General features: G+C 37.4%; 1 protein-coding gene across 1 annotated transcript; it reads left to right on the top strand.

Annotated features, from left to right (window-relative positions):
* LOC112171165 (probable mannitol dehydrogenase) lies at positions 1 to 12590 on the top strand. Its single transcript, XM_024308390.1, has 8 exons — positions 1 to 98; positions 181 to 294; positions 1081 to 1705; positions 2097 to 2148; positions 4128 to 4594; positions 4974 to 5127; positions 5218 to 5295; positions 12484 to 12590. Exons 1-8 carry the CDS (start codon positions 1 to 3, stop codon positions 12588 to 12590), a joined length of 1695 nt encoding a protein of 564 aa, XP_024164158.1.
* Positions 12591 to 15337: the final 2747 nt, after the last annotated feature.

The following is a 15337-nucleotide window of genomic DNA, read 5'->3' as shown; positions in this document are numbered from 1 at the left end:
ATGTCTAAAGCACCAGCTCAAGAAGAAGCAGTGCATGCTTATGGATGGGCTACTAGAAATTCCTCAGGAATTCTCTCCCCCTACCATTTCACTAGAAGGTACTCCCTCTTTTGGCTAGCTAGCTTCTACTTTTCCTCAAGATCTTAGCAAGGTGCCTCAACTTATTTTTCTCTACTTCAGGGCTAATGGCGATAATGATATTACCACCAAGATACAATATTGTGGAATTTGCCACGGAGACATTCACCTCGTAAAGAACAAAATATGGCCGACCATTTATCCAACCGTGCCCGGGTAAATTTTCATTTCAACGAAAGCTAGTTTGGTTTGTTTTTAATAGGTGTTCGAAAATATGGATCAAACTCAGGTCTGGATTGTCTTTAAAAGATTAAGTTGAGAACAATATTTGTGCAAGACAAAAAAGAAATAAAGGGAGTAAGATTCCGACCAATTAAATCTAATGGCATTTTTTTTTTTGGATTAAATTTTGTTTACTACCCTGTACTTTTAAGGGTTCGTCAGTTCAGTTCCTGCACTTTTAATTTAATCAGAAAAGTCCTCGCACTCTCCAATTTCATCAAATCGATCCATTCCGTCACTATTCCATCAATTTTCTCTGTTAAGGTGCTGACGTGGCACTTTTTCACAGGGAAATTCCCAAAATACCCATACAAGTATATTCTGTTTACTCTCCTTCTCAGTCCTTCCCTTGTTCAATTCTCAACCAACTTCCCAAGATCGATCCCCACTACTAGCTCACTTGGAAGGTCATACTAAAATCAAATGCATACCAAAACACATCAAAGACTCCAAATATGAACTCATCCAAGCAAGAGTACTGAAATCAAGAGCAACTCACAAAGACAAAACCCCCAACAATCAATGAGAGGACTCTGTGCTTTCAACACCATCAACCTAAACCAGAAACTCAGAAAACAAGCCCAGAATGAACCATTCAGTAAGCAAAACACAAAACAAGAAATTTGGCTCATCATTTTGTTTAGTATAAACACAAACTCACACACAAACGTGGCCAGCCCCAGTTGATCATACCCCAGCAACCATCCTCATCCTCCTCAGCCAGATGCCCCACCTCTCCGACCCCAAAGTCATTGCCGCCATGACCCGCGCCGTCTCCCACGTTGCCCAGACCCACTCCGTCCTCAACGCCCTCGGCGACCATCCCGACCACAACCTCCTCCCGCAACCACACCCTCAACGGCGATCCAAACTCTCCTTCATCACCCCCTCCAAAATCGCCGCTGAATTCTCCCACCACGACCCCAACTTCGCCTGGATCAACAACTGCAGCTTCGGGTCTTGCCTCGACTCCATCATCCAGCCTCCTAGAGTCCAAGTAGCAGTGTTTACAGGGGGCGCACTGGAGCCAAACGACGTCGGAGCCGGTGTCGAGGACCATGTAGAGGTATTTAGGGGGAGTGCCGACGCCGATGCGGTTGAGGGAGAGGTGAGGGAGGTGAAGCGGAGGGCGTCACGGTGGAGGCAGAGGTGGAAGAGCTGGGAGATGGTTTGGTTGGAGGAGAGGGCATCGAGGTGGTGGAGTTGGAGGGAGATGGAATCTGGGTCGGGTTCGGAGGTGGCGGAGAAGGATTCGGGTTGGGGGAGAGTAGGGGCGGAGGGGAAGGGGGAGAAGAGGAGGGTCCGGTGGTCAAGGGCGACGGAGAAGGAGAGCAGAAGAGTGAAGGTGATGGAAAAGAAGAGATGGGTTTTCTTTTTCTCCTCCATTTTTTTGGGTGGGGAGAAGAGAGAAAGAGAGAGGGAAAGAGGGTTTGGGGAAGAAGAAGTGGGAGAGAGAGTGAAGCATGGTTCTGTAGGAAGAGGCTTTGAGTAGGGGTATTTTTGGGAATTTCTCTGTGAAAATATGCCACGTCAGCACCTTAACAGAGAAAATTGACGGAATAGTGACGGAATGGATCGATTTGATGAAATTAGAGAGTGTGAGGACTTTTCTGATTAAATTAAAAGTGCAGGGACTGAATTGACTAACCCTTGAAAGTACATGGTAGTAAGCAGAATTTAATCCTTTTTTGTTTTACATATAACTATAGTAAGGTTTTGTATGATCATTTTTGTAGGCATGCAACCAAGTGACCAAGGTTGGGCTCAATGTCAAAAAATTTAAAGTTGGTAACTTGCACAAAATTAGCGCTCGATTTAAAACCCTATCAATGTAGTAAGAGTAAGTAAGGTATCGTTCTCAATCGAGGATTAGGGCCTTATTAATTCCTGAAAAATAAAACATTAGAGAAACAAATTAAAGAATACATATACATTTTACGAGTTACATAAGTAAGGGGATTTAGGATTTTTATTTAATTTAACAACTAACTAAATATATACATGTGACACATCAAAACACAGAATCAAGGTAGAAATATATGAATGGAACGAATTTAGATGTAATTAACTACTATTAACACGTTGGCAAGGTTTCAAACATCAAATCACGAATCAAAATATGTTATAGCATAAAATCAACCAAGAACAAAGATGAATGCATACAAAGTTCTTTTTACTTCCTTTAATTAAATTAACTAGATGAATGTACCATAGTTAACCCTATTAATCATGAAATTACTAGTGGTAGCTAATCACTAACAAAAACACTTTTAACGCATTAACAATATTGGAAGTTTGATCAATTCAAGCCAAGAACACAAGTTAGAACGCTAATCAAGCATGCAAGACTCATTGTTAATTTACCTAAGTAATTATAGGTTTTCCACTTAAATAATTAAAGCCTAGAACGCTAGCACCTTAATATGAATTCAGTTACATGTTCATCAACCTAAGTATGCATCCAAAGATCAATTAACACATAAAAGATGGGATTGAAGCTCGAAATTAACAATCATGCTATCACATAAAGAAATCGCAAATTTTCAATTAGAAAACCTAAAACATGCTTCATAGTATTCGAAAACTACATATCTAAAATCAATGCTTCATCATCACAAGAAATCGCATAACACAATCCAGAAGCATAAAACAAAATCGCAAATTCATAAGAAACCGAAATTGTTTTACATTCAAAAACCGAAAACAAATTATGGAGTTCATGGTTACACTTTTTGATCTTCAAGGATGCAAGAAGCTTCAAAAGGTGGTGGAATGAATGAGGACCACGGCAAGGATGCTTGAATGGAGAGGAGGATGCTTCACGGCCTTGAACTTTGATTTTCTTGAAATTGCCGAAACTTGGAAGAGAAGGGGAAGTGTTTGTGGTGTTTGATTCTGAATTTTGTGGTGTGTAGAATGTCTTCACAAACCTCCTTTATATAGTGCACGGCATACGCTTGAGAATCAAGGTTGAAATCTACTTGTGACACCATTCGACCAATGAAAATATTCCTTGAGAAGTAGAGAACAAGTCACCTTTCTTTGTTGCCGAATTCACCATGTATCTAGACCATATTTCGGCCTCCAAGTATGTAGAATGGAATCAGGAATCCAAATTCAATATTTATTCCTTTATTTTCTTCTCCAAAATTCAATAGAAATCCAAAAATATCCCAAAATGTGCATTGCCGAAATCTTCTAGTATTTTCTTTTAATTGTCACGGCATAAAGCAATATAAATGGGCCATGGACTCCTCAAGATGTCATGGATCATTCTAGAGACTCATGTGCAAGTCACATGCTTCAATCTTTGGGCCAGGCTTCTCAAATTGGCCAATTCGAAATCCATCTCTATGATTGCCGAAATTCTTCATTAATCTAGAACATTCTTGAACTATCTTGAGTCATCTTCAAGACATAGCATCTCCTAGTCTTACCAGGTCTCCTAGCATCATCAAGACTCCTAGTATGATCAGGTTTCCTAGTCCAACTGGGACTCTGTCATTTTTTCATTCCGAACATCATTTTTCCAAGCTTTTTCCTAGTTGCATTAGGATTCCTACTTCGACTGGGATTCCATTTCCTGGTAGAACTAGGAAAACTTCATTTCTCCATTTTTTTTTTCTCATTTCTGCGCATATAACTCTTTGCCTTCCATTTTCAGACTCAAAAACTACCTAAAAACACGAAACAAGTTAGAAATGACATTGTTAAGAGAATAACTAAGTAAAATGTGCTAAAAATGTAGCAAATATTAGTCTCAATAGTTGGAGATGTAGCCCGAGTAGGGTGCATTATGGGTTCATGTGGCTCATGCGAGAACTGCAAACAAGACTTGGAAAATTATTGCCCCAAAATGTTATGGACCTACAATGGACAATATGAAGATGGAACAAGAGCCTTTGGTGGATATTCAGATAAGTTTGTTGTGGAAGAGCACTTTGTCGTCCGAATCCCAAATGACATTCCATTAGCCGGTGCCGCCCCGCAATTGTGTGCTGGGATTACCGTGTATAGCCCCCTGAAATATTTCGGACTAGTCCCCCAGCCCAGTAGCGATAAACATTTGGGTGTTGTTGGGCTTAGAGGTATAGGTCATATGGCCGTGAAGTTTGCCAAAGCTTTTGGAGCAAGGGTCACTGTGATTAGTTCCTCTCCGAGTAAGGAAAAGGAAGCAGTGGAACGACTTGGTGCAGATTCATTTTTGATCAGTCATGACCATGAGAAATTGGCGGTAATTAAGTACCGAGTTTAATTTGTTGCCCTTCATTATATATTATCTATATATGAAGAGAGCATCATGTGAATAAGAAGTTTATGGTCACCTACCATTGAATTTAAGTTCCATGATTGAGATTAAAACACTTAAAATATTTTTATTTAATCTAAACCCTTAGATCTAAATCCAATAGTAAGTGACACTAAGATACTAAAAAATACCACTGATTTCTTTTATTAATCAATATATTAGGCCTTTCTAGTTTGCCCAAATGGTCAGAGTAGGTCGAGAATTATGAGAGGTTAGGTCAAACGTTCGATTTTCCTTCAATGTAACTAAAAAAAACCCGGTCGATGAAAATCAAAATGTGATGATAATATTTTCATGTTTTTAGGCTGCCTTGGGCACCATGGATGGTATCATCGACACTGTTTCTGCTTCTCGCTCTCTCCTTCCATTGATTGGCTTGCTGAAAACTAGTAGAAAACTAGTTTTGGTGGGTGCTCCAGTGGAACCATCTGAGCTTCCCGTCTTCCCTTTAATTATGGGTAATTTCCCTACTTCTCTTTCAAAATCATATTTTCAAAGGGTGGAATACTAATTAACACTTCTTCTTCTTCTATTTTTGGAAATAATAGGGAGGAAAGTTATTGCTAGTAGTGCAATTAGGGGAATGAAAGAGACTCAAGAGATAATAGATTTTGCAGCAAACACTACACCAAAAACATTATCAGACAACGGCAAAAAACCGTTTTGAGATTTGGAGACCCACCGTTGTAGACCGAGCCGCTGTCTGATGAAAATTCAGACAACGGTGGAACACAGTTGTCTGAGAAATAAACAGACAACGGGTATGTGTTAAACATGTTGTCTGATAGCTCGGCAGATGGCCCGGCAGATACTAGGCGCAGCTGCGCGGCAGGTGCGGTGCTGCCTTCAGACAACAGTGCTTGTTTTCAAACTGTTGTATGTTAAGCTTGTCAGACAACAAACTTTTATTTTGTGTGTTGTCTGATTAACTTTGAGACAACAGAGTTCAATTACTTCTGTTGTGTGAGTGTAGATTAGAAGACAGTGATTTGTTAAAAACCGATGTGTGATATGAATGATTGCAGTGTGATTTGTCTCCATTTTTGGCCATTCAGACAACGGGCAATTATCATTATATCTATTCTGTTGTCTGATTATTTGAACAAATCTCATTCCTAATTTAGATTGTGCATTTGATCCATTTACATACTAAATATAAACATTGCAAACTATCAAATATAAACATTGCAAACCACTAATCATTGAACCCAACATTTTAAACAAGAAAAGTATTTAGTGCATGCCCATCTACTTGGGACATCAAAAAGCTGATACATATGTATCTATTTTTTCAAAACATGCCACACATGGTGCATGACTATGGGCCAACAGCGAAGCACAAAAAAAAATGCTTTCCTTAGCAAAAATGGACCAGCAACAAGCGCGCTACTTCATGGCTCATGCACATATGTGTTGACAACAAACTTCCCCCATTCATTTCGTACTTTATCAATATCCGCTTGGGTGTATTAGTTGCTGCCTCTCCTCTCCCACTGAAATTGATTTATTATATCAAAGGGATTACTTAATCGTTTTGGTGAATGAGGCATGGATATAATAACAAAGTTATGAGAAATTGAGTCAAGTGACTATATTTATAGCTATGTTGATACCTTGGAAGGAAACAATGACATGTCTTTATCCTCAATGATATCTCTCATGTAGCACATGATAAAGTACCCGCACTCCTTGTTGCTAGGTTAAGGAGGAATGCCCTAAATACAAGCAAATTAATCAATAAGTTAGATGGTGAAACTTACAGCGCCTATGCCTATGCATGTTCGAAATAGAACAGATTTAAAAGAATAAGATGCAAGCTTCAGACATTTTCAGAAAATTGGTAACAATCAAACTTTGATATTTTCCAGTTCATTATTGGCCCATACATCACAATCAAGAAAGCTAGGACTGCAAGTACCATAATAGAGGTTGTCCCAGAGTCTTAATATTCAAAAAACTTAAACAAGACTCAACTGTGGAACACTAAATAATTAATGAGGATGCACCCCACTCTCTTACCTCACGATTCACAGATTTTGTTCTCATATCATGCTTGCACACGGGGCAGCATGTCCCCCATTTTGTTAGCCATGAGTACACACAGTTTGAATGAAATTCTGCAAGTAACTCTCAAGTGGTTATGGAAATATTTAAACTTCGAATGACAAGGTAAGAAAGCAGAGTGAAATAGAAACAACGAAACATCAATCAAAATAAATTCACAAACATGTTGTTTGGCACAAGCAGAGTGAAATAAACTCTCGTATGTAAGCATACCTGCTCCATTTGCTTTTCTCTACTGCATTCCAAGCATTCGACTCTAGTGTGTTACATGGTCCTACAGTAGCCTGCCATTGCATTTGCATTAAGTGAACATTATCAAGATAATCTGCAAAATCAATCAGGGCATCCCTTCTACACCTTCAACCAGAAAACACATGATGGCACAATGAAGTTTACCTAAACACATGATGGCCATCCCTTGTGGAAGGTTCAACCCATATTTACCTAAATATTGGAAACTTAGCACCAAAATGGCACAATAAAGTTTGGAAAAAAAGAATACATGTCCAATCCAGCTAGATACAATAAATTATTAAAATGGCTAATTCAAGGGGAAAGAGCCATGAAAGATAGTTAAATTTGTATAATGGTACCCACAATTTTCTGGGCAAATAGGGAACATGTAAACCTAAAAGGCCAAACTGTGATTTCCCCCTTGACCAATTCACATTTCAAAAACGTTATGACATAATATCCCTGCAAAAGCCCAACTGTTCAGAAGCTAAACAGACCTAAATAATAGCTGCACAAAATAATAAAATTTGTAAAGGCTGTGTGGCCTTTGGCTAGAGGTTTTAAATATATTGCAGGTAGCTACTACCTTTAATTTGTATTAAGTTTAGTACTTTAACACGGATAGGTTTTTCTTACTGGAAAAAGAGGATTTTCCCTTCTATGTGAAAGTATTATGTTTAAAAATGAAAACGAGAAATTGAAGCCCCTTTTGTGCCTATTTTGTATATGATTCACAAAGTTTCTTCAGATGAATACTCAAGAGTGTCTCCATTTGTTCATGAAATGAGGAAGAGCAAAAGCAAAGAATCATAACATAGTCACAAAATATTAATTCCTTTCTTTTGATAATTATCAATTAAATCTCTGCAAGTCGAATGAAGTACTAGTGCACCAGTGCATGAGTTGAAGATCTCTTATGCCATTAATCTACATTAATAGCTTACTATATTTAGATTCACAAAAATCTGAGAAACAGAATAAATATAATTTAAAGGAAAGGAGTTACTCACATGGATAACCAAAACAGGGCAATTGACCAAATGAATTTTGTCAATGTTCAGCATCATGAGCAGATAAAACCATCATGAAAAACCTTTAGAATATGAAGAACTAAACATGAAAGAGTGTAAAACTGAGCAACTAACAAAGACTAAATACCTCTAAGCACTCATGAGGACCTCTGGTCTATGTTACACACTTAGACACATGTCTCTTTCCGATTTGGAAAACAAAAGAAAAACTCTAAAATCAAAATCAACTCATTTTTGTTTTCATATGAAACAGTTATACAAAAAATAATCAAAAGGGTTTGATTTTCAAGTTGAAAAAACACGAACTGAAACCAGAAAAATTGCTGGAAATACCCAAACATACTCATAAGCATTCTAAGAGTCAAAATAAGCTGCAAGCTTGAGACAGTTTCAGAAAACTGGTAACAAGAAAGAAAAATTCACCACCAACTATTCTTTCAGTGATTTCAAGCACAACTTTCCAGATTTCAAGTAGACATGCAAAGCTACTATTTTACACAGTTTCATGCTATTCGCAGTTCAAATGGATGGTCAAACAAGAATCCAAAGTGACAGAAATGCTGAATTCTGCAGAAATCCTGAAACAGTGCAGTAACTTCAAAATAGCATAAGTATCTCATTTTAGCTCCGTTTTTCACGAAACCAAGTTCAAAATGATCATTGAAGATTTTCCTTTAAGATATCAAAAACTGAGAGTAAAACAAGAAGTATAGGTTTTTCGAAAATCATGAAATGCCCCACTGGTTCAGCTAGGGTGTCAAACACATGGTGTGCAACAATTGAACTTTTATCGCTGAGCATCTGTTATACCCCTTTAAGTGTTGGGAAGTTCATTTATTTTTCCCTACATTCTCAATCAAACATGATATGCTATGAGAACTTCAACAACAATTAAAATATAAAAAGAGAAGAACCTTTGGCCAATTGGGTGAGGCGGATCTTTCAGCCAATGAGCAACATCAATCAGAACCATAACAAATATTGACTAGACTACTAAAATGATGGACATGATTAAATGCATCATGAATATTTATCATACGCCAAATCTGTAGATCAGGATATTACAGTTGATAAAAAAAATATCTTCAAAAAAGATGAAAGCAGTTCTCACAAATCTGAAGAATCAAAAGGGATCAATAGGTTTTGCCCAAAAACTCTGTACTTCAGCCAGAAATGCTAGTGCAATCTAGTGATTATTGACTGTTATATCAATGTTTTTTCATGTTCGCAACTGCAGTTAGACCAATGTATAGATGCAGGACAAAGAAATTAGAGAAATTAGACAAAAGCGATTAAGAATGGCACTACAATTGATCAAACTTTATACCAGTAATAGATGTCTAGATACTTTTTACTAGTTTCAAATTTCTAGCAAGAGTGCAATCAATGTGTGGCTTTACTATCAAAGAAAATTTGAAAATCCCTCAAAGAGGCAGAAATTATTCTGATGTTTTTAAAAGTACCTTACTCTTTTGCACTCGTACACGGACCCGAACCCCAATTTCCTCGTCTCCTTTTACCTAATTAATATAGAAAAGTAAACTCAGATAACAAACAGCATAGATCAAAATTGAAAAGAGATCAAAACAGATATATTCATTGATCTATAAAATAACTAATGCATGAGAAGAAAAAGAGGCTATTGTGCTTACAGATTTTATTTTCCCTGTAGAACGTATTTCCAGGCGAACAACTGAGGCAAAGAACTTTAATGCAATTCCTCCAGATGTCACTTCTAGATTCCCATAATACACACCAATCTTGCAAAATGAATGAATGATGGTAATAATTTTGGAAGTGAAGTACTTGTGATTAGGGGGCAAAAATTACCATGGATCATATCATAACAATTGCCCCCATATATAAATACAGATGTTTCCTACTTGAGTTCAACTGCTTGGATCCTGACACTCAATCTAAAGGATTGCAATGGATCCAAGTATGTATCATGTATATCTGAAATTCAAGGCTCAGATACAAGTGCCTAGACCCAGGCACTCATACTCCGCAACAAATCCAAGATGTATGATTGGCAAAAGAAATCATACAAACAATGTTAAGTAAAACTACCTTATATCTTATTTGATTCAAGAATATGAGAGTACATCCAGCTTTAGATGCATTTCCCGACATTTTGCGCAAAGCTTGGCTCATAAAGCGTGCTTGCAAACCCATTTGTTGCATCCTGATCTCACCCAATGTAAAAGACCAGAAAGTCATTTGACTTATATGAGCAATCACATATCTGACATTCAAAAATACCAGCAGAAAAAAAAAAAAAAGTTACTTCAATTTCTGCTCATGGAGTGAGAGCCGAGACAGAATCGACACAGATAAGATCAATGGCACCAGATCTGCACATACGATCTGCAACTGAGGTGATACAAAATCAATTAGTACGTCAAGAATACTTCCAAAATACTTAAATAGTTCCCATTGAATACACACATAGTTAAAGATATCTTACTCTCAAGTGCCATTTCGCCATGATTAGGCTGGCAGACAATCAGATTTTCTACATCTACTCCCAATGCTTTTGAATATGCTGGATCAAAGGCATGTTCTGCATCAACAAGCATAACATTTCCTCCAAGCCTCTGCTTATTATCAGTAAAAGCTAAACTTTGGTTCCAGCACAAACACAACAATTTTGAAGAAGTAATTCTTTAGTTACCGGAAACTAAGTTTCCAAATGAAAGTTCCTACAACTACAGTACCTGCACCTGTCAATACAATATGACATTGTCATCAAGAAAAGCAAGTCAATATTCCACTAATTTATGAACCCAATTGCTAAAAGAAAGAAACTTTCCGTTATAGTAATCACATAGATAATACAATTCTATAATCATTCATTCAATCAAATTCAAGCCTAAAGCAGTTGAAACCAAGAACCCAATCGACTTAATAACACAAATTCACACAAAAAGGAGAATGAATTTAGCAATTGGAGAGAAGAAGGCTAGGCCAAGAAAACGTAAACAAGCTGAGCACAGAATCAAAAACTTTTCAGTCTTATGGGCTCGGAATAAAAACAAGCAATAAAGGGTTCAAGACCCAATTTTCGACCAAATCAAGAAATGTAAACAAGCTTAGCACAGAAGCAAAAGATTTTAACTCTAGCAAGGAATCTATTTCGGAAAATAAATGGAAATTGGAGACACGGTCGCGACTATCTAATAGCCAAATAACTAAACCATATAAATCTATCAATCAAACACTAATTAATCGACTCCACTTAAAGCCTTAACACTTACCCAGAAGCCTAAACCCTATAATTGAATCAAAGCAACAGAAATCAATTATCCAAATCTCCCTAACTGTAACTTCACGACCTTAGTCCTAGAATCACTCGAGTCACATAAATAGAAAGAGAGGAAGATGGAGAGGTGTTTACTGGACAGAAGCGACAACCGTGAGATCTATTGGAGGTTTCGAAGACCCAGCCTTCACATTCCTTGATGACCTTCTTCTTCCCAATACCCAGAACTAGCAGATCGAAGAACCTCTTTTTTTTTCTTTTTTTTCTTTTTTCAGTATGAAGAACCCTAATCTCAAGTCGAGATAGTGGAGAAAGGAGAATTACACACCTCTTTGAAGTTTGAAAATCGGAAATCGAAGAAAAGAGAGGGTTAGGGGTTGCAACTCAGAGAATCGCAGAGAGGGAAGTGAAATGAGAGAGAGGGGAAGTGTGGAAGTTTTTTAGCTGAAAACTCTCTAAGGCCAAAGTGGGAGTGAGAGAAGGAAGGCTCGGGATTTTGCTCGAAGTGAAGAAAGGCTCGGGGTTTTGCTCGTAGACTTGAAAAACGGAAGTGTGTGTAATGGTGCCATCGAGTTGTATAAGGCACCACGCATTAATTTTTTTTTTTTAATTACTCAGACAACATATAGAATTATATATGTTGTCTGAAGTGTAGCAAAGCGAGGGAACAAAAATGGAAATTTCCCGCCTGTGCAATCAAAATTTCAGTTTTGGTGATGAGACTAGGCATTTCTCAATCACACAACAGAAATAGTTCATTATGTTGTAGGAACTTGCAAGCATGACAAACCAATTTGCTCATTTTGGGGAGAGAATGAATGCCATTTTGGAGACTTCTCCAAATTTTGCCACTCACTTGCACAACGGCACATTAAAAACTATTGTATGATGATTTGCAAGTATACTCCTACAACACAAATAACTAAACTGTTGTACAATTTAGTGGCATCTAGGGTACAATTTGGAGCCAAATTTGAGTCGATCTAGGAGGGAAATCTGCCTCTATTTTTTTTATGATTCACACAACAGATTATTCTTGTAACCGTTGTGCAATGGCCTTCTAAACAAAAACTTCAGAATTTTAACCACCTTATACAATGTAGGTTTACTAAACATGTTGTCTGATTCACTTTTCTTCATCACACAACACTTTTTTTTTTCGTTGTGCAAAAAGTGTAGTATGTTGAGGTTTTTGGTGTAGTGAAAGTACAACAACACAGCAGATGTCGCAGCAGATGTCGAAGTTATTCCAATGGATTATGTGAACATTGCTCTTGAACGACTTGAGAAGGGCGACAATGTTAAATATTGCTTTGTCACAACACGATAAAATGTGCAAACTAGTTCGATCAAGTTGTAAAGCTTTAAGTCTTTAGTATATGACTAGATAAGTCCTCCCGCACCATGCTGCTGGTTTAGTTTTTTTTTTTTCCTTCCCCAAATTAAACAGTGTATATTTACATCAGATACTATCAATCAGAGAGATTATAAAAACAGTATCACAATTAAACTACCTCCAATGCAAATGGTACGTAGCAAATTTAGTCAATGCCTACAATGCGCGTTACACATAGTTTAGATTTATTCAAACACCAAATCAACAACTCAAGGAACTCTTTTATTACACAACATTGTTCCATAATGTCAAAGCGCGCAGCTCTACTACTGTTTGTGATTCTGGATTTCAATCCATCCATAGAAGAATTCCAACAATGACTTAAGAGAAAGATTGAAATAAACCATAAATCTTAGATCAATCTAATGTTTGCAATGATCAGTGATCACCCCCCCCCCCCCCCCCCCAATTCTTGTCTCTTTTACAGATCCAGAAGACAATTTCGATGACTTTGGAGGCCAATTCTTGATTCAAATTGGTTTCTGCCATCAAAACGACAAAGATCAGGATCCCAAGCTTGTTATCTATAACTTTTCATAAGAAGAAACATATACATAAGGGTTGCCCATAGGTTGGCACATCTCGCTAGTATTTCTTATTTAGATGAGGTTTGGTTAGAACAGGTTCCTGTGATTATCCAGGATGTTCTCTATGAGGATACGTGTACTCACTACACCAAAAAATGCATCACACGACGGTGAAAAAACGTCGTCTGATTTGAAGACTCACCGTCGTCTATCTCGATGTTGTCTGATGAAAAATCAGACGACGGTGAATTCACCATTGTATGATACAAAATCAGTCGACGTATTTTTATTAACACCGTTGTCCAAGAACTCGACAGATGTCGGACGCACCCATGCGCAGTACTTGTGCGCAGCAGTTCACACAACAGAATTTGCTTTTAAGCCGTTGTGGGTTGAATTTTCATACAACGGTTTTGTAGTTTAGCTGTTGTGTGATTAAAAGTAAGACAACTGTGTTCTAGTATTTTCTGTTGTATGAGCTTAAAACTAGACGACGTTACTAATTGAAATCCATTGTGTGATAGCTATGAATGAGTTAAACTAGACGACGTTACTTATTGAAATTCATTGTGTGATAGCTATGAATGAGTTAAACTAGACGACGTTACTTATTAAAATCCATTGTGTGATAGCTATAAATGCGTTGTGTGAATACTCAGAATTTTTTTGTTCAGACAACGTTGGTTGACATTTCTGAAAATCTGTTGTATGATTGCTGCAAACATCCATTCTCTGAATTGATTTGTGCTTTAATTTGGTCCATTTTACCCAATGAACTCTGAATATATCTATCAAGCATCCATCATAATATCTAACATTCTGTACATAGAACTGCAAAAGGCAGTATTTCCCAAACAAAGTTGTCCAAATTTCAAGCCAACAATAAAAGAAGAATAGCATTCTAGTGCATGGCCATCTACTTGGGACATCAAAAGCTAGCTGATACACATTGTTCCAAAACATGCACTCCATCTAATGCATGAAAATGTACCAGCAGAGAAGCACAAAAAAGATGCTTTCCTTCTGCAAAAACCTACTTCATGGCCTGCCTACACATAGCTCTTCATAACAAACTTCGCCCACTCATTTCGTATCTCATCAATATCTGCTTGCGTATATTGGCTATTGCCTCTCCTCTCCCACTGAAAATCAATTTATTATATCAGTTTGTTGAATGGTTCGTTGACATAACAAAGTTATAAGAAACTGAGTTTAGTGACTACACTAATAGCTACTTTGTACCTTGGTAGAAAACAATGATAAGTCCTTATCCTCAATGATATCCCTCATGTATCTCATCACAAAGTACCCGCACTCCTTGTTGCTAGGTTGGGGAGGAATGCCCTAAAAACAGATGATAATTAAACAAGTCAAAACAATTGAATCAAATTCTATTTTCTCAAGAAACCTAAATACTTGGGTGAAACTTACAGCCAAATTTATCCATTTTGTAGAACTCCGAGCGCCTTTCCTGTTCATTGCAACATTATACATACCTATTGCACTACACCAAAACAAGAATATCAAGTTGTGAGACATTTCCAGTAGGATGTAACAACCTACTTTAAATAGATTTCATTAATCTTAATATGTATCAGGAAGACATGTGACTCACGTTTCCACAATAGACATCCAATCTCCAGTGGGTAAGCGTCTTTTCAGTGGATCCATAAAATAGGCAGTACCTTCGTCCGGATGAATAATTGTCAACATCCAGTGATCACTACATGCATGCATACAAAATGATCATCCTTGAAAGAATTAAAATTATATATGGTCAACAGGACTAAAATTAATTGCTAACAGAATATATAAAAAAGAAAACCAATTGGATTTACCCTGAATTAAACGGCAACATGAACATCTGCCCTGGTTTAGCAGTTACAAGTCTATCTTTGATATGTTGGGCCCTAGCAGTTCCATTCCCACACCCTACTGCACCTATATGTGAAGGATCAACAAATGCAACCATGTCCACCATTTTATATGTGACTAATTTCTCATAGAGGTACCTAACAAGCATTTACACCAAGTCATTAACTTCCAGCAACTTATGAAGGCATTAGGAAGAATTCATAAAAAAACATATCTTTCATTCATACCTCTGGTACACAGAAATGCAATTTCCAGTGACTTCCCTCATGCTTGCAAGTC

This window comes from Rosa chinensis, chromosome 6, assembly GCF_002994745.2.
Source record: "Rosa chinensis cultivar Old Blush chromosome 6, RchiOBHm-V2, whole genome shotgun sequence".
Classification (NCBI taxonomy): domain Eukaryota; kingdom Viridiplantae; phylum Streptophyta; class Magnoliopsida; order Rosales; family Rosaceae; genus Rosa; species Rosa chinensis.
The sequence above is the reverse complement of the archived record's forward strand: the minus strand, read 5'-3'. Positions and strand labels throughout refer to the sequence as shown.

What these genes read in the sequence shown, in the direction of transcription:
- LOC112171165 (XM_024308390.1), top strand. Translation starts at nt 1, where the DNA reads ATGTCTAAAGCACCAGCTCAAGAAGAAGCAGTGCATGCTTATGGATGG. An exon ending in CCCTACCATTTCACTAGAAG is followed by an intron (nt 99 to 180) that starts GTACTCCCTCTT and finishes TCTCTACTTCAG; the next exon opens with GGCTAATGGCGATAATGATA. An exon ending in ATGACCATGAGAAATTGGCG is followed by an intron (nt 4,595 to 4,973) that starts GTAATTAAGTAC and finishes TCATGTTTTTAG; the next exon opens with GCTGCCTTGGGCACCATGGA.